General features: G+C 48.4%; 1 protein-coding gene across 1 annotated transcript; it reads left to right on the top strand.

Moving 5' to 3' along the window:
- The first annotated feature begins 14,598 nt into the window (after positions 1–14,598).
- LOC122711942 (Krueppel-like factor 11) lies at positions 14,599–15,945 on the top strand. Its single transcript, XM_043931138.1, has one exon. The coding sequence runs from the start codon at positions 14,599–14,601 to the stop codon at positions 15,943–15,945; it is 1,347 nt and encodes a 448-aa protein (XP_043787073.1).
- Positions 15,946–17,016: the final 1,071 nt, after the last annotated feature.

The following is a 17,016-nucleotide window of genomic DNA, read 5'->3' as shown; positions in this document are numbered from 1 at the left end:
CCCGCCGACCATCCTCCACCGCGCCCCACCAACCCCCCTCCTCCTCTCACACTGTCTCCTCTCGCACCGGGACAATGTTATTTTACGGAACGATGAGTTTGAGCCTCTTTCATCCGGCGACACGGTGCTCGCGCCGCGATTCCGACGGTAATGGTTGCCGTGCTTGTCGACGACGCTGCTCTGCTGATTCCTCCACAGAGAGGGAGAGAGAGAGAGAGAGAGAGAGAAAGAGAGCCAGCCGCCACACCCTCGTGGCTCGCCCTCTGCGCACCGTTTAATCTGATCAACCGCGGATTATATCGGACAGCGCCCTGACAAGCAGCAGGAAAAAATCGACGGCCGCGATGACGTTCCTTCCGCCGTTGTGGATCTTCGGCCGGATTCCACGGAAAATGGGGATGCGCTGGGATGTACGCGTCGTCACGCGCGTGTACAATTTTTCAATTTTCAACGAGGAGAGCAAGTTTGGAAGCGTTCGAACGGGGAGGGGGATGGTACGTTGGAAATTTTTTCGTTTAAGATAGAACGGGATGGAGGGGATGTAGGGATCGACGCGTGGGGCCACACTTCTCTTCGGAGCGAAGAGAAAATTGCGGAAGGATAGAGAAGTCTTGCCTTTTTTATTAGATCAAACCGAGTGTGACCAAGCTGTACGTTCGACTTGACTCGGTCACTCGGCTCCCGTCCGACCGAATAAACGTCTCCGCGCCTTATTCTCCCCCTCTTTCCCACCCCCTCCTCCCTCCCCGAGGCACTTTTTTACGTCATCGAGAGACCCTGCTGTCCCGACAGCATTTTATCGTGGGCAACGTGCTCGTTTCGGGTTCTCAATTTCACTTCTCTTCCTCTTCTTCGAAATTCCGAGGCGAATACGTAAATTACTTCATCTTAGGAAATTTTTACATCGAAGAAAGAAAAAAAAAAGAAAAAGGAGAAGTACGGTGCGAAGGAAGAAATTATGGAGAAATCGCGTACGATCGAGTTGAATCGATCGATAATCCCGGCCAATAAAGATCACTGGTTCGAATAGGGTGCGTAATAGCCATCGTCCCGTATATCGTCCCGGCACCTTTTCTCTGTCGCTTATTGCAACGACGATGGCGACGACGTAACTCGATTTTGCGTTCCATCTGAGACGTTGAAGGTCCCTACGGCCCGCTCCTCAATAAGGCGATTCGCTGACCCGAATTGACTCCTATTGCCGCGGGAAGAATGACTTTCGAGGCGATATTTCGCTCGTTTCCCAACCTCACAAAGTGTTTTTTCCCTTTTGAAAGAAAAAAAAAATCTTCTTATCACGAAACCGAGAGGCGGACTTCCCATCTCATCTTCCGCGAACGAGAGAGATTCTTCTCGATTGAATATCCCTATGAGCGCAGTCAGGGTTAATCGATTAATTCGTACCCCTCGAAGGGGGTGCGAATGCAATGCAACCGATCCAGATTCGGGATTCTTATCTATCCACAAAGCCCTTGATCCCTCGGATGCGAAGGCGGTGGTGCGCTAAAAAGTATTTTACGAGCTGCTTATACGTTTCAGCGGTCACCCTGACACCCGAATCCAATTTTGCAGATACGATCTTTAATAGGGATCAGGTGTCCACGAGGACTCTCGGTACAGTTCTCTCGCCATTTGCAATCATAATCCGAGAAGCGTAACGATTCCCTTCCGTTCCGCGTGGTCTCGTTCTCACACCCATCCTCCACATCGTCCACGAAGATTTCGATACGTCTGTTCAATTCTTTTTTTTCTTTCAACTTGTCGATCCTCGAGGAAGAGCAAGCAGCTAGTTCGTATATACCCATATTTTAATATTTTCCACGGTGAAAGTGAAGAGGGAGTAGGGACAGATAAAATGCTTTACGACGTCGAGGAATTAACCCTTGATTTCCGGGCATTACTCTCGCCGCGGAGTCTCCGGCGAGATAAAGGGGTGGCTTCTTCCTTACTATCTCCGACGGCATAATGGCCGACGAAGAAGGGCACCCGTTCACGGCGAAAGATATAATAGAGCTACACCGTGCCTCTTCCACGGCCTCGTACACTCGCGATTTATGGTTTCTTTTATTTAGAGGAATAATAGAGCAAGGTTACTCTCTACCGGAGATGTTAGATAAGAGAAGCCACGATCATCGTATTCCTTGTTTTAATCTTGAAAAAAAAAAAAAAAAGGGAATCTAACCATCATCTCCCCCCTCCTCCCTTTTCCTCTTCCAAAATCTTTCTTTCTTTGTCCCCTTCGGAAGGTAGCGCATAGATTCTACAGCTCAATAGTATATTTCGTCTATACTCGATTCTCTCTGTCTCGAGATGTCTGAGATGATACGTAACGAGCGTTGCGTATAGATCTTCGACGGCGCATAGACGATGCACTCTTGCGACGACACCTTGCGTTTCTCAGGTTGGAGGAAGAGTGGCGGAGGTGGCAGGTCGGCCGTATCAATATTCATCAGCGTCCTATGTTCGGCTGGCTCAAATTCGTAGGATTAGCCGGAAACTTCGCGTCGCTCCCTCCTCGCTTCTATGCAAGCGTGGCGCTCGCTTGCGCGAGAGAGCCGACCTAACGAAGTACGACGAAGACGGTCAAAGGGTTCAGAGTGAGAGAATCGGAGAAAGAGAGAGAAGGGGAGAGAGAGGGAGAGAGAGAGAGAGAGAGAGAGAGAGAAGAGGTAGAATAGCGGGACGAGGGAGAGATCGTGGCAGTCGCCGTGACGCTCCACCGCGGGATTCTAATCCGGGTAGGCGGGCGTGTGTGACGTCATATTGCATAACAATTAATCAACGGGCGATAACAGCTAGCCGGGTCGTCGGAGTGGGAAACCCTGATAATCATTTCACCGGGCAGCTTAAAGTGCCACTAGTTAACGCTAAGCCGATTTAAAAGCGATTTAATATCCGGAATAATATACCTAGGTTTCCCTCTCTCTTTCTCTCTCCCGCGGCTGTTCCTCGACGCGGACACGGGGCGCTGCTAACCGATCCGACAAAAGGGATCGCGCGTCAAATCCTTATTCCTGCGATTCTTCTTGAGAAATGTTCCCTCGTTTTTTCTTTTTCTTTTTCTCTTTTCTCTTTCTCTCTCTCTCTNTCTCTCTCTCTCTCTCTCTCTCTCTCTCTCTCTCTCTCTTGCAAGCCACGTTCAGATTCCGAAATCTGGAAAGGTTGTTCCGTCGAGGCAAAGGCAAACCTCGTCGATGGCCAGAAGCCAAACACGTTTCTCCTTTTGCGCTGTTATTCTTCCGTTCTTCCGCCTTTTTGGACGAAGGATACGTTTAATACGTCGCAGAGATGTATTCGCCAAGCAGAACTATTTGCAGAATTTCTCTTGGAGATTTAGGTGGGACAGGTATTATCCATGAGATGGGTTCGATGTGACGCGCGCTTCTTCCGAACACTCCATACCGCTAATAAGTACTGGCACCAGCCACATGCTAATGCATAATGCCGATCAAACAACTGTTTAAGCAGTGCCGAGTTAAGTGTGCCCCATTCTTCCACGAGCGACCCTTCACCCCGCCGCCGGTATTCCATCGTCGACCGACGGGGTTGTTTTTGTCCCCGGGAACCGGGATCTCTGTCACCCGTGATTTTCGTCACTTTTGAATCCCCCTTCCTCTCTCCTCCCCCCCTCCCCCATCCCATCCAACTCCATCTTCTTTTCTTTCCGGAAGGAAGGGACGAAAAGGGGAAGGAAATCGCGGCAAGATAATAATAATACATACTACTACTGGAATTCCAACAGCCAGAGTCATTTTTCCTATGGAACCTCGTTTCTTCTTTCCATCCGTCCCGCTTTTTCAACCGTTGTCCCATCCTTTCACTCGATCCTTTTTCCCCCGATATCTCCGCGAGAAAGTTTCCACTTTTATTTCCCTTAAACTTTTGTTCGACATTCGTTGTTGTTGCAAAGTCGTCGTTCCTCTCGTACCCGATGCAAAGGATGCATTGGCTGGAGACGGCCAATAATTTCTCGGCGGGAATGGTCGCGTATATCCCATTTTCGTAGGCCGCTGATTGAGGACAGATGCACGAGCAGGGGAAGTGCACTGTGTATGGATGAGGGTACAACCGATCACAATGACCCCCCTCCCCGAAAACACAATGGCGCACTAGCTCTCTTCAGCGGGACCCATTGCCGGCCCGAAAATCACTCGGCTATGACAAAGTGCTGTGTTCGCGCTCCCGCAAATATGTTGTAAATACGGGAATACCCTGAGTGTGTCTCGTCGGGGTCGGTCAACGCAATCGAGACCTCTCTTCGGCTCGAGCTTCAGAGATATCGCCTTCGCTTTTTGTACAAAATATCCAAAAAATGCGTTCGTACCAAGATTGGAAAAATACGTTGGGAAATGCCTTATAAATGCGAAATCTTTTCCCCACAAATTTAGGGAGAAAGCAAACCTCTCGCTCCCGATTTCTCCAACGACGATTTCTTGAATCTCGATCGACGTTTGGCGAAAGGGGATGAATAAAAAAAAAGGAAAAAAAAGAAAAAAAACAAGTGACGCGATCGATCGTACGTTCGTTCGCGAAACGAGGCGATCCGTTTCCATAAAATCTGTTGCTCGCGTTCGCAGGGCGAAATCCTAATTAAACGGCAGATTCGAATTCGCCGATGGTCCACGTACAAGCTTAATCCCGAAGCGCCGATAATATCGATCGATGCGGCGAGTTAATTAAATTAAAATACTCGTATAATAGCGCGCCAGATGGCACGGCCAGAACATACAACCTGGTATTGAGTACCGGTTCACCCCTCGGCAACCCCCCGTCGTAATACGTAACTCGTTTAGCAGTCTTGCAGGTTGACAAAAAGAGTAAGGAGGGCGGAACTGCCGCGGGATTTCGCTTGGCCAAAACGTTTAACGCATCCCCTCTCCCTCTTCCTCCATCATTCTTTTTCTTTCTTTTTTTTTTTTTTTTGCTGATCCTTGATCATTGAGAAATCGCATACGCTTATACTTTTATCATTGGAAGGATTTATTATTGGAGGAAATATTTTATCCTCTTTTAAAGATTTGGAACATCGATCGTTGTTGATGACGATGACGAGGACGATGTTAAAATGTTAAATGTTTTGGTGTTATTGAAGATTTCTTCGAGGAAGAAAGAAGGTTGGGAAGATGGGCAGTGGATCTAGATGAAGTAGATCCGAGATGATACGGTACTGATTACCTATTTACCAATGACAATCGAATGGTTATTTAGTTTCATGGGGTGAGAATCGAACCGCAGTTTAGTATTACGGAGGCCGAAGGCAAGTCGTTAGCGGCGTTGTCGCAACATATGCGCTCGGCAGGCTCCATATGGGCCACCATGGACCCAAATACGTAGCCCCCGGAGCCAAAGTACCGTACCCCATCACAAGGGATCGATACCGTTTCGCTCCTTAATCGGTCAGTTTTGCGGCTTTCCACAATGCCTTTTTCAAAGATTTTGGAATAATTGAACATCCTTCGCAAAATAATAATTTACAACAATTTAAATCTATCAAAAGAAAAATGAAAATAAATAAAAATCCTAGTGAATATCTTCCAAAAATATTTCCAACCACAAGTATTCAAGGAAAGGAAAATGCTTCTCGAGAAATCGATTCTTACAAAAAAAAATATATAGAGAAGGGGATAAAAACGACGAAGAAATATTAGGGAGAATAATTCGGGTGGTCCATTTCTTCCACCGATTCCCATAAGCATTGCGGTCGTCGGCGACTTTAAACGCGACCATATGATGAGGGCGGCTAAAAACATGGTATTTTCTTTAACCATGGCTCAACCGTAGACGAGGGATGAGTTTGTGCGGCAAGTGCACGCACGGTGCATACACCACGAAGCAGAAGAGACCCCCATGGAGAAGTGTACGGGCAGTGAGCAGGTTGACTAGCTTTGTCCGTGCTCGATGATGACGATGGGGTCGGTCTCCGCACAGATGGGCCGCTAATCTCATTGAAAACTCATGAGGACTCTCAGAGTGGGGGGATGGTCCAACGGGGGAAGGTGAGCCAAGGGCTGAACCCTGCCCTGCAAGTCTCTGTATGTCCTTGCATGGGGGCCAAGCACCGTGCCAACCACCATATGTCCTACGTATATGCGTGCCCGTCTAAACACGTGATGCATACTTACGAGAATATGTCGCTTGCTTTCTTTCCGGACTCGTCATAGGGATCGCGTACACGATTATGCAATGCGTTGATCTCGATGCGAAAAGTTGTCACCTCGACACTGCTAATAAAAATTTTCATTCACATATATCATATTTTCTTCTTCAAAACTATTGTCTCTCGATGGTTGCTAGGGATCGGTATGCTATTATGTACTGCGTTACAATTTCTTCTACAATATCGAAGAAAAAAATCTTCATTGACGTTTGCTTTTGGTGTTCATAGGAATCGCAATATTTCTAATAAAAATTTTCTTTCATATATATCGTAAAATATTTTTTCCTCCAAAATTATTGCTCGCTTTCTTTCGATGACTAAGTCATAAGGATTGTGATTATACAATGCGTTGATTTTGATTTGAAAAGTTATCACTTCGATATTGCAGAAGAAGAAAATCTTCATTGACGTTTGCTTTCTTTCGGTGCTCAATCGCGACACTTCTAATAAAAATTTTCTTTCACATATAATATAATTTCGTAAAATACTTTTTTCTTCCAAAACTATTGCTCGCTTTCTTTCGATGACTAAGTCATGAGGATCGATGCGATTATATACTGTGTTGCAATTTCGATGTGAAAAGTTATCACCTCGATATTGCAGAAGAAAAAAAATCTTCATTGTTTGCTTTCTTTCGATGATCGTATAAAGTATTTTCTTCTTCAAAACTATTGCAACTTTCTATCTTTCTTTCGATAGTCATCATAGGGATGAATGTACGATTGTTCAATGCGTTGCAATCTCGTTATCACCTCGATATTGCAGAACAAGAAGAAATCTTCATTGACTTTGTCGTTTGCTCATTCTCTCAATAGTGATAGAGATTAATGCCACTTATATACATAATTATACGATTACATCGATTTCGGAGAAAGTGCATCTTGAATCCGGAACATCCTTTCCCAATCCTTTCACCAGACCATTCCAATTACCCTTTTCAACTTGTATATATATATATACATATTTAAGGTCGTGACCACCGTTAAGATCAGCGTAGCATAATTCCGTGCCGGCTGCCTCTCTCATGCATATTCCTCCTGGTTAACAAACACTCCGTGGAGACGAGGACAAGCGAAGGGAGAAGGGTCGGAAATACAGAAGTAGTAAGTGTAACGGAGAAAAGGGTACGGAGACGGAGGAAGAGAAGGAGAGGGATACCTCGACACGCACTCCTAGGGCATACGGGGTTGCTTTACGAGCGGACAACTAAGGTATGCTCACGGTTTCACCCCCTCCTCCTCCATAATCGTGCTACGTGGCCGGTGCTGCAACGGGCCACAGGTTTTATACCCTGCTTTCTCTGTCGGTGCATCCACCGTGACCGAGGTGGTCGCAATTGCTGCCCTCACGGAATACGCTGCGCGTAAACTTTCGGAACCAGAGCCAGATACCGAATGCCCCGCACCTCACATTCGTCTTCTCTTCGCGATCTCTGCGATTCTTTCTTCCTTCTTTTCTCTTCTTAATTGTGAATTAAATTCTGATGACCTCCTCGTAGGAAGATATAATAATCATCGATGTGACGAGCGTTTTAAATATATATAGTGTTTCCGGATGATTTTTGGAATCATTGATTTTGAAAAAAAAGAACTTGTTGCTTCGAATTGCTTTGATGCGTTCGTTACGAGATTAAGAATTGGTTTCTTTTTTTCTTTTCTTTTTGTATTTGTTTCACTTTCACGGGAGATGCAGTTGACCGATCAGGTAGGGAAACATCGGAGATAGAGGGTTGATCTGGCGTGATTGCTTGTGACAGCACGGTTAGGGGCGGTGAATGGACGATTGGTGGATCGAAAGATAGCGAAACCGGATACTCTGCACATATGCTTCGTTCTTCACAGCGATCGTGAAATATGTTGACGGGGAGGGAGGGGTATCTGTAATCTCCATCGCTCCACCTTTGATCGACGGCTGCAATTAGCATTCTTCCGCCGATCGGATCTCCGAACAAACGATTTGACTCGAAGCGACGAATCGCGAGAAGCGCGTTATCGTGGACAAACTCCTTAAGGGTGGAAACGATTAATTCTGGGCCGGGATACCCAGGTGTTTTGCTAGATTTCCGCGGATCGGGCACGTCGAGACAGGGCTGGGAATCAGGAGGAGTCGGACAAATTACACGCGGGACAGACTTAATCTAGCTTCGTTCCTCCTGGGAATGGCCGAAAGAGAATCAAAGTCACATCTGTGACGTTCAGAACGACGCTTCGGGTCTTCTCGCTGCAAGATTGATGACGACTCCCGCGCTCTCTCACCGTTTCCAGTATTCTCTTCTTCCTCTCGGGGAGGGAGAGAGCAGGGGAAAGGAAGATGCGATTTCTCCGTGCAAATGAGACGTCTCCTGCCAGAAATCTCGCCTTCGTGTCAACGGACCCCGCTGACAAATGTTCCGTGACGTTGCGCCCGAGACAATCTTTGTCACACTCACCTGTCGCGGGATAAATTATTGAATACACCTCAGGGCTCGGATCGAAAGAACGAGAGTTGAGACAGTGAACGATAATTCGTCAAAAAAGGAGAAATATTTGAAAATATATTTTCCAGATTGTATATATATATATCTTATAACGATATAAAATTAAAAAAAAAATAGATGGCAAAGATTGTAATTCCGTTCTTTTTTTCTTATTTTTAAGAACGTTCCAGGAAAATCTCCAACATCCAAAAGATCGAATTCCACTCTTCAGTTTTCTACTGTCGCTGATATCGTCCCGAGCCTCCTCTTTTGGAAGCGAATCTCGGAGGAGAGGGAGGGAGGAAGGCTCGAGGGGTGTACGCGTCGTCCATCATTCGTTGAAACGACGAAACGCTCGGTAGGTTCGGGTTTTCAGAGAGGGCAGAGGAGATCTGCATAGCGAGTCCTCGGCATCTCGGAGGACGAGCGAGCTAAGTGCGGGATTATGCAAAGCAGCGGCCATACAGTATAAAAATACGGAGCGACTCCGCGCCATCTTTTCCGGACCATTCTAATAACTCCCTCCCATCCAAGCTTCCTCCAGGCCTCCAAGTACCTTCCTCGATCCCCAACCTTCCTCGTTCCAACCGGCGTTGCCCGGCCTGCGCCCACCATTCATGGGGGAACCACGAACCCGTGCACGCGGAACGGTCACCCCCTCTTCCAAGATTTCGCCGAATATAATCGTAAAAACCGTCGCGACGCCTGGACGTGCACCTTCACGCGAACCTTAGAACCTTTTCTGCCTCGTGCATCGTGGTTTACGCGTTGGATTACTCGCAACTTCTCCCTCCCCCCAACCCTAATGATCGTTCGATTATCGAACCGGCGTTAAGGGTGTTGCTCTTAAGAGCTCACATTATTCGCCCGATGATCGATCGCTTGATGAATATTCACGCGTCCAGACCATTAATTAATTTGTACCGATTGATCTGTACTCGCCCACGCCACACCATAACTCGTGAACACGATGAACATAGGCGTCCCCACTATCATACTTTAAATACCACGCTCGGATACAGAGAGAAGCGTATCGGGTCGATCCTGAAATCCGAGGGGGCGGCTCCACGTTTCCGCACCGGCCTCGCCGCTTAAATTTCCAAACTTCTCGCCTAGGCGACTCACGTTTTCCGCGAGCGAGGCGCGAGATAGCGGTGTCCGATAACGCCCGGTTGGAAGTCGCATTAATTTTCCCCCGCTCGGCTCCCTCCCTGCGCGCCGCAAAGGGGGGAGATGATACGGTTCCATCTCGAGGGGTGGTGGGTAGGTAGGTAACGGCACGCAACGAAACCCCGCAGGGCGTTTTAGGTAAGGTATTCACGTAACGCATAAGCAACCGCCACGCGCAGCCCACCGTGTGCACGGAGATAAGGGGCGAAGGTGGCATCTTAGGTGGCACTTCGAATAGAATTAAATTCCCCGGGCAACCGCGGAGCGAGCCGATATCGTCTTGCGGATGATATCAACAAGAGTGGGGGTTCGACGAACTTCTCCCCCTCCTCAACCATGTATAAACGCACGGAAAGTGAATTGAAATTTCATTGGAAATTGGGCGGTTCGACGAGATCCGGTTTCGAGATCGAGATGGATTTGTTAGTTTGCGATCGATTGTGGCAGAAGGATGGGGAGGAGGGTGGGTTTTGATCGATGATCGCGCAGTTTGAAACGCGGAGAAGAAACTGCATGGTAGGCGAATATCCAGCCGGTGGTTGGAAGAATCGGTGTTGAATGTTCGTTAGAACTTTCCGTAAAGTTGGCGGAGTCGTCACGTTCGCCACTTGTTCCTTCGAGAAGAATATTTTGATCTATGAAGGGAATCGGTGATTATTCTACGAGGAATAAAGAGAGAGAGAGAGAGAGGGAGAGTAATCGCGAGGGGGAGGGTAAGTTGACTTTGTCAACGATCGAGCAACTTTTCGCAAACGGGGGTCGATTTCGAGGATTAAGATTAAGGTCGGGGAACGTTTGATAGTGGCTCACTTGGTATGCACGGCTCCCGCTTATAAGTCAAGAAATTGCTCAAGCGCCCGTAAAATCTAAATCTCTGGCACTCGTGGCAGCCGTAGGGGCTCGTGCCGTAGCACTTCTTCCCCTTTCGCGGGCGGCGCGCATCGCGGCCGGCCATTTCAAGAATCCTCCTTGAACTCATCACACGTTCAATTTATCAGAGACTTAACGGAGCACCACCCTGTTTCGTCGAGCTACACAGATTCCCTCCCGTCGATTACTCTTTCTCTCGTCGTCGGAGGACGACGTTCAAGAAATTGAAACCATCTCTTCCTTCTTCTTTTTTTCTTCCTTCCTTTCTTAGAATCCTTCTTTCGAAATATCCTCTTTCAACATTTTCCTCTTCAAAACGCGTTAATCGATTAATTTTAATCATCGAGGGTTAATTAGTCTCGATATAAATCCCATTCGATCGAATTAACCCACGTTCTCATTGGAACGGATTACGAGCTAGAATTTCACCAAGAATTTCTGAAGGGATGATTGAACGTATCACGATGGAATATTTCTTTGGAGGTTGCGTGTGTGTGTGCGCGCGCGAGCGTGTGCGTGGACGCCGGGTTTTAATGGAAAATCGACTGTGTGTGCCCGGGGAGGGCCGGTGGAAGAGAATCACGATGATTCCGTGAAATATGGAAGCAGAAGCGAGCAGGTTTTCGGCGGAGCCGGTAAAGCTGCGCGAAGCGGTGGGGTCGCGTTAATGGGTGATTGATAAACGACCTTCTCTCATCAACTGCATCGGCTGCATATTTATCACCGGACAGACTCGGCAGTCGTCGCGTTACCTCCAGTCGACCGGAAACTATCGCAAGATATTGCTCGAAAGTACTACTTTTTCCTCTGGGGAAAAGAAAAAAGAAAAAAGGAAAAGAAGAAAAAGAACGAGGGAACGAACGAACGCGTGTTAAAAGTGTTCGTTGCGATGCAGTTGGTCGATCGATCTTTGGATAGATGCGTCTAGACGATGCGAGGGAAAAAAATAAAATTCCGGGCAATCTTTCAGAAATTTTCGCATAATAATTCATCGCATCGACGATCCCGATCGTTCGAGCGGAAATGTTTCTGCAAGGTGTCGCAAAGCAACACAGTTGACACAGTCCCTTGGTAGGATTCAGCGTTAACAGCTCACGCGTGTCAGCCACGTGCCGGTCGAGTTGCTACCCTCTGCCCCGTTTAACTTGGACGAATTGGGCGTCGCGAAGCTGCCTCCCCTTTCTACCCGATTTACGCGACAACGAGGACAGATGCCTGCGAAATTAGACCTGGACGATTCTCACGAATCTTCATCCTTTTTCGTTTTTTTTTATTTTTTTTTTTTCAGACAATCGACAATTCTCGAAGCGATTTTGTTTTTTCCATCTTTTCCAATAGAAGAAGATCGTTCTACTCGAACAGAAGATAGAGATTTGAGCGTTAACGGCGAGGCATAAAGTGGAATTAGGGATCGGTATATCGGCGTCGGAGGCGATGCAGGGACAGGATGGCTGGATCGGCAATAAATATGGTTCATAAGCCAGGAATGGTCGACGAAAGATACAGAAACGTTTCCTCGACGCCCTGCCGCGAGTCGCGTGTCACATATAACGTCGATGAAACGACTCCCTGTCGACTTTACGACCACGAATTAGGATTAGAGCCGTTGGGCCGTTGGTCCGTTGCCTATCATCTGCTTCCTTGATAATCGAATTGACTCGATTTATTTCAATCTCGAGCACCACCTCCTCCTCCTCCTCCTCCTTCTCCTGCTCCTCTTTCTTTGCCGTAATCGCAAAAGGAAAATAATTGTTTGTTTAACAACTGGTCGCGATTGCAATCTCTGTTACGATAAATAATTTCGAAAACGGGGAAAAACTTGGATACTCGCTTCGCGTTGGAGGATCTCCGCCGGGGTCGGCCAGTCCAATCGAAAAGTCATTACAACTTTTTGCCGACTCAATCAAGAAGTTAATGTCCTTTAACCTCAAGGCGTTCCCAGCAGAGCTCGCAGAATCTCGGAATCGTGAGTAAGAAATCGACGGCTTTCACATGCCCGGCAAAATAGATCACCAGCTTTATGATTGATCGCCTATTGCCTTCACTCGCCCACCCTTTTTTTGCTTCCTTCTTCTTTTTTTTTTCTTTTTTTTTCACTGATAACTTCGGAACGATTTCCGGCATAAAATCCTCGTTTCGGTTTAATTCGATAAATTACTAACGGTAATTAGATTTTATTCTCGTTACTTTAAAATTCTACGGAATAAAATTGGCGTTAAAAATTTTGAAGAATCGAGAGATTCTGATACAAGATATCCTGGTTATCTCGAGAAGACCGGTTTCAAATAAGAGCCGTATGTCACCTGGAGGGATTCTGGAGGGTGGTATTTATCGAACTGGTGAGAAATGGGGGAGAATTCGTCAGGAAGATAATCCGTAAAATGATGATCTCTACTGGATCTGCTGCCACCTTCTGTCCATCGCGGACGATTTAATGCGTCTCATTTCTCCACCAGCTACGAGCTGTTGAAGATGATCATTCGTCAGACGAGACTTAACTAACACGCCAAAATATGAAAAGAATAAGAACAAAAAAGAAAAAGAAAAAGAAAAAGAAAGTCAAAATCGAAACGACCCGTTCACATCATCGTCAAATATCGTTCTCCAATATCAGAAACGAATCCAAGGCAAAAAAGAAAAGAAGAAAAAAAGAGAAGAAAAGAAAAAGAGGAAAGAGAACGGAGGAAAAAGAAGATATCCCCGGAATGAGGAGAAACGCGTTTCTCGTGAACCGTTTGGAGCTGAATGATCATTGGAGGGATAATCGGGCACGGTGGAGGTCCATCAGCGGATTCGACGAGTCTGCCGAACGTCCAATATCCAGGAGGTCGACCATAAAAAAGAAGCGCGGAGGCTGGCGCGGGCGTTAAAAATATTCAAGATCGTTTGTCAGGCTGAATTACAGCCCCGCCACCACCCTCTCCCTTTCCCCTCCCCTTCCCAGAATCTCTCTCTCCGGCTAACGGAGTAACGTTATCCTGCGGAACGCGTTGCGCAACGTGGGGAGGAGAGAGAGAGAGAGAGAGAGAGAGGAGGCAGGAGAGAGGAAAGAGTCGACGGACGAGGACGGCCACGACGACGACGACGACGACGATCCCGGGCACATGTGTCGAACCTGAAATATGTAGGCGTGGTCTGGATGGGACTAGCAGACGCGTCCCGACGACCGAATATGTTCACCCCGTTCGTACGCTCCACCCCCGTCTAACCCTGCGAACGTTGCCATTGGTCGGTGCCACCCTCGTTGCGCCTCCACCTGCCACGCCGGGCTACCCTCCGCGGGATTCTAGCCCTAAATACAGGGGATGCGCGCCCGCTTCCTTCATTTTAACGTGGTCCGCCGATACACGCTGTACCCTCCGTACTCGTTCTCTTCTCCTCTCCGTGCCTCTCGGATCCCGCTCGTGAGTCTCGTGAGTCTCGATCCAGTTTTGGTTGGGTGATCGCGACCCCAAGGGTCCGACGGTTCGTCCGGTTCCAATGGAAGGGGAGAGACGTGCAAGCTGATGTCTTAGATCGAGAAGGATCGACACCCCTCGACACCAGCGGGGTGAAAAGCGTGGCTGTCTTCGCGCGCGCACGGTCACGTCACGGGTGGAGGGAGGACTCTCTCCGTTGGACGCGTGGTCCGGTAAGTTTTTCTCCCCCGTTCGACCATTTACATTTCCACGACGAATGCGACGAATTTTAACGTAAACTTCACCTTCTTGACGTTCGTTTCGGGGCGTGAATCGTTTGAAATTTTTTTTCAATTCGACGATTCTCATTGACCCAGTTTCCCTCCCCCCCCTCGATTTTAGCACGGGTCTATGCAACACCTGGCGCGTTACATAGAGGTGGTGGAGAGAGAAGCGATTCATCATCGCATTCATCATTTCCGTGAATCCCATCGGTAAATTGACCATCGGGCGTCATTGTCGCAGGTCGATCATCCGGAACGAGCAGGATGACAATGGAAGATCGCACCGGTGGCATCGACCGTGCCGCCCCCGCGACGTCCACGACGGCCACGACGGCGTTAACGTCGTCCAGCCCCTCGTCCATCACCGACGCCACCTCCGACGCATCGTACCCTCTTCAGCGCGCCAACAAGCGTTCCTTCGACGTGGCGTTCCTCGTCGCGCCCGACGAGAACTTGGCCCGCCGTCAAAGCGAGAAGATGAGGATGGCGTCGGCCAGGAAGGATCGTTCCCGCGACGAAATCTCGTTGGAGACGGTCGTAGACACGGACAGGTTGCCCCAGAACTTGACCGTCAAGAATTACAACGACAATGACGCTTCCGACGTCAGAAGAAGGATGATCCACTGCACCGAGAATTCTCTCAGTCCGCCGTATATATCACCGAGAACCTTGACCCCAACGTTGCCAACACCTCTGTCGCCCGATACCGACGTTCGAAGGTACGTCTCAGGCACGCGTCTCCAAAAGTCACCCAGCCCGCCCGCCTTCCCTACCCATCAATCGATGTTAACCACCTGCCCCGAGGTCGTGGAGCCGAATCTCACTTGCAACAAGGTGTACGACACCGTTCTACCCTGCCCGGCAGACAGACACGGGGAATCTCGCAGCGCGTTCACCAAGGTGAACCTGACGATCCAGAGGAACGGGTTCGCCGACGATGGCCAGACCTCGCCGCGATCCTCCATATCGCCGGACGATCGTACCGGTTACCAAAGCAGCGTCAGCCCGCCGGTCGTACCGTTGACCTCGACCACCGGTTACAAGTACGCGCCATTCCCCACGGCTAAAATGCCGTATCCTTTCCTGGTCGGTCCCGAGAACGGTCAACCAGGTCTGTTGGAGAACCTCAAGATACCGCAGATCGCGCAACCGCCCAAAGTACCGAGCCCAAAGATACCGAGCTTCCGGCCTGATCTGCCCCCGGTTTACCCGAACCTCCCCTACAATCCGATCTCCGTGTTCCCACCGATGGCCGACGCGCTCGCCAGGCCGAGATTTCTGGCGACGGCCGCGGGGGTGGCCGGCCTTCTACCCCCTTCGTTCGCCGCGTTGACCCTGCCCGCGCAAAACGTATGCGCCAAGTGCAATCTTTCGTTCCGGATGACGTCCGACCTCGTGTACCACATGAGGTCCCACCACAAGAATGAGAACACCGGCGAAGCGGCAAGGAGGAGGAGGGAGGAGAAGCTCAGGTGTCCCGTGTGCGACGAGAGCTTCAGGGAGAGGCATCACCTGACCAGGCACATGACCGCCCACCAGGATAAAGAGAGCGACGCGATCGTTGACCAGGTCGAGGTAAAGAGGCGTGCCACCACCGTTCACACCAAGTGACGACGGAAATCGTCGTCGAGCGAGGACGCGATACTGGCCAGTGGTTATTCGTTCGAGAATTAGATGAGTTTGGATTCCAGAAAATGGGAGAAAAATTGGGAGTAGAGTTTGAAGAAGGATAATGGGAAAAGGATATATTATAAATAAGGTTTGATCGATCTGTTTCCATTTTAATCTTGCCGTTCATCTATGATCGAAGATCGAATGCTCTTCCAATTTTTTATCATATACAGTCTCTTGTCATATGTAGCTCGATAAAGCAGGATAACGATACGATAATCTATTCTTACCGTTTTAGCTCGTTAACCACGAATATCCACGAGTATTTTGCACTTGCCCCCTTTTTAATCCGACTACTTAACGGGATTAATCGATTACATACATTTTACTATACGTGAATACGAAGAAGAAGAAAAAAGAATAATCGCTAGAAGCTTTAACGATTAACCCAAGAGATCATTCTCTTGAAATGTTAAAGTGATATTCCCTCTCTAGTCAATATTAGGTAGGAGAAATTTGTAAATATATCTCGATCGATCGTCGATTCGATCCAATCTTTAATCCTTTAGCTTTAAGCCCTGTATATCGTAACTCGCTCCAACGAATTCCCTCGAATCCCGATTATCTTCTTCTTCTTTTATTTTTGTTTTTTATTCGATCGATTTTCACCACGTATTCAAAAGGTTATGCGACATTATCTTTTTCCAGCCAAGAAATAAAACACTTGGGCTCGCGCGCATCGGGAGGGCAGGTGAGTCGAGAGGGGAGGGGGGACAGAACGCGACGTAAGCTGCGTTCATTTGTGTGTTGGGGGTGGCGCGGCAATAAATAGATCGTAAACCGTATCCCGGCTAACACACAAACCGGCGGAGCGCGCATAATGGTAGGAAACAATGAATGCCGTAATCGGAAACAGTGCCGGTTTGTTATCTGCCATTTACACTCCATTTAACTTCAAACAGTGAATCGCTGGTGGCGCGCATTCGCGTTTTAAATACACGCGACCTCCACCCGCTCCGGCTCCACCCCCTCTCCCAGCTCTGCACCCCCTCCTGGCCGACGTACGGCTCA

This window comes from Apis laboriosa, unplaced genomic scaffold (assembly GCF_014066325.1).
Source record: "Apis laboriosa isolate Shangri-la unplaced genomic scaffold, ASM1406632v1 scaffold18_cov149, whole genome shotgun sequence".
In the NCBI taxonomy this organism is placed as follows: domain Eukaryota; kingdom Metazoa; phylum Arthropoda; class Insecta; order Hymenoptera; family Apidae; genus Apis; species Apis laboriosa.
The sequence above is the reverse complement of the archived record's forward strand: the minus strand, read 5'-3'. Positions and strand labels throughout refer to the sequence as shown.

Coding starts and splice junctions, on each gene's coding strand:
- LOC122711942 (XM_043931138.1), top strand. CDS start 14,599: ATGACAATGGAAGATCGCACCGGTGGCATCGACCGTGCCGCCCCCGCG.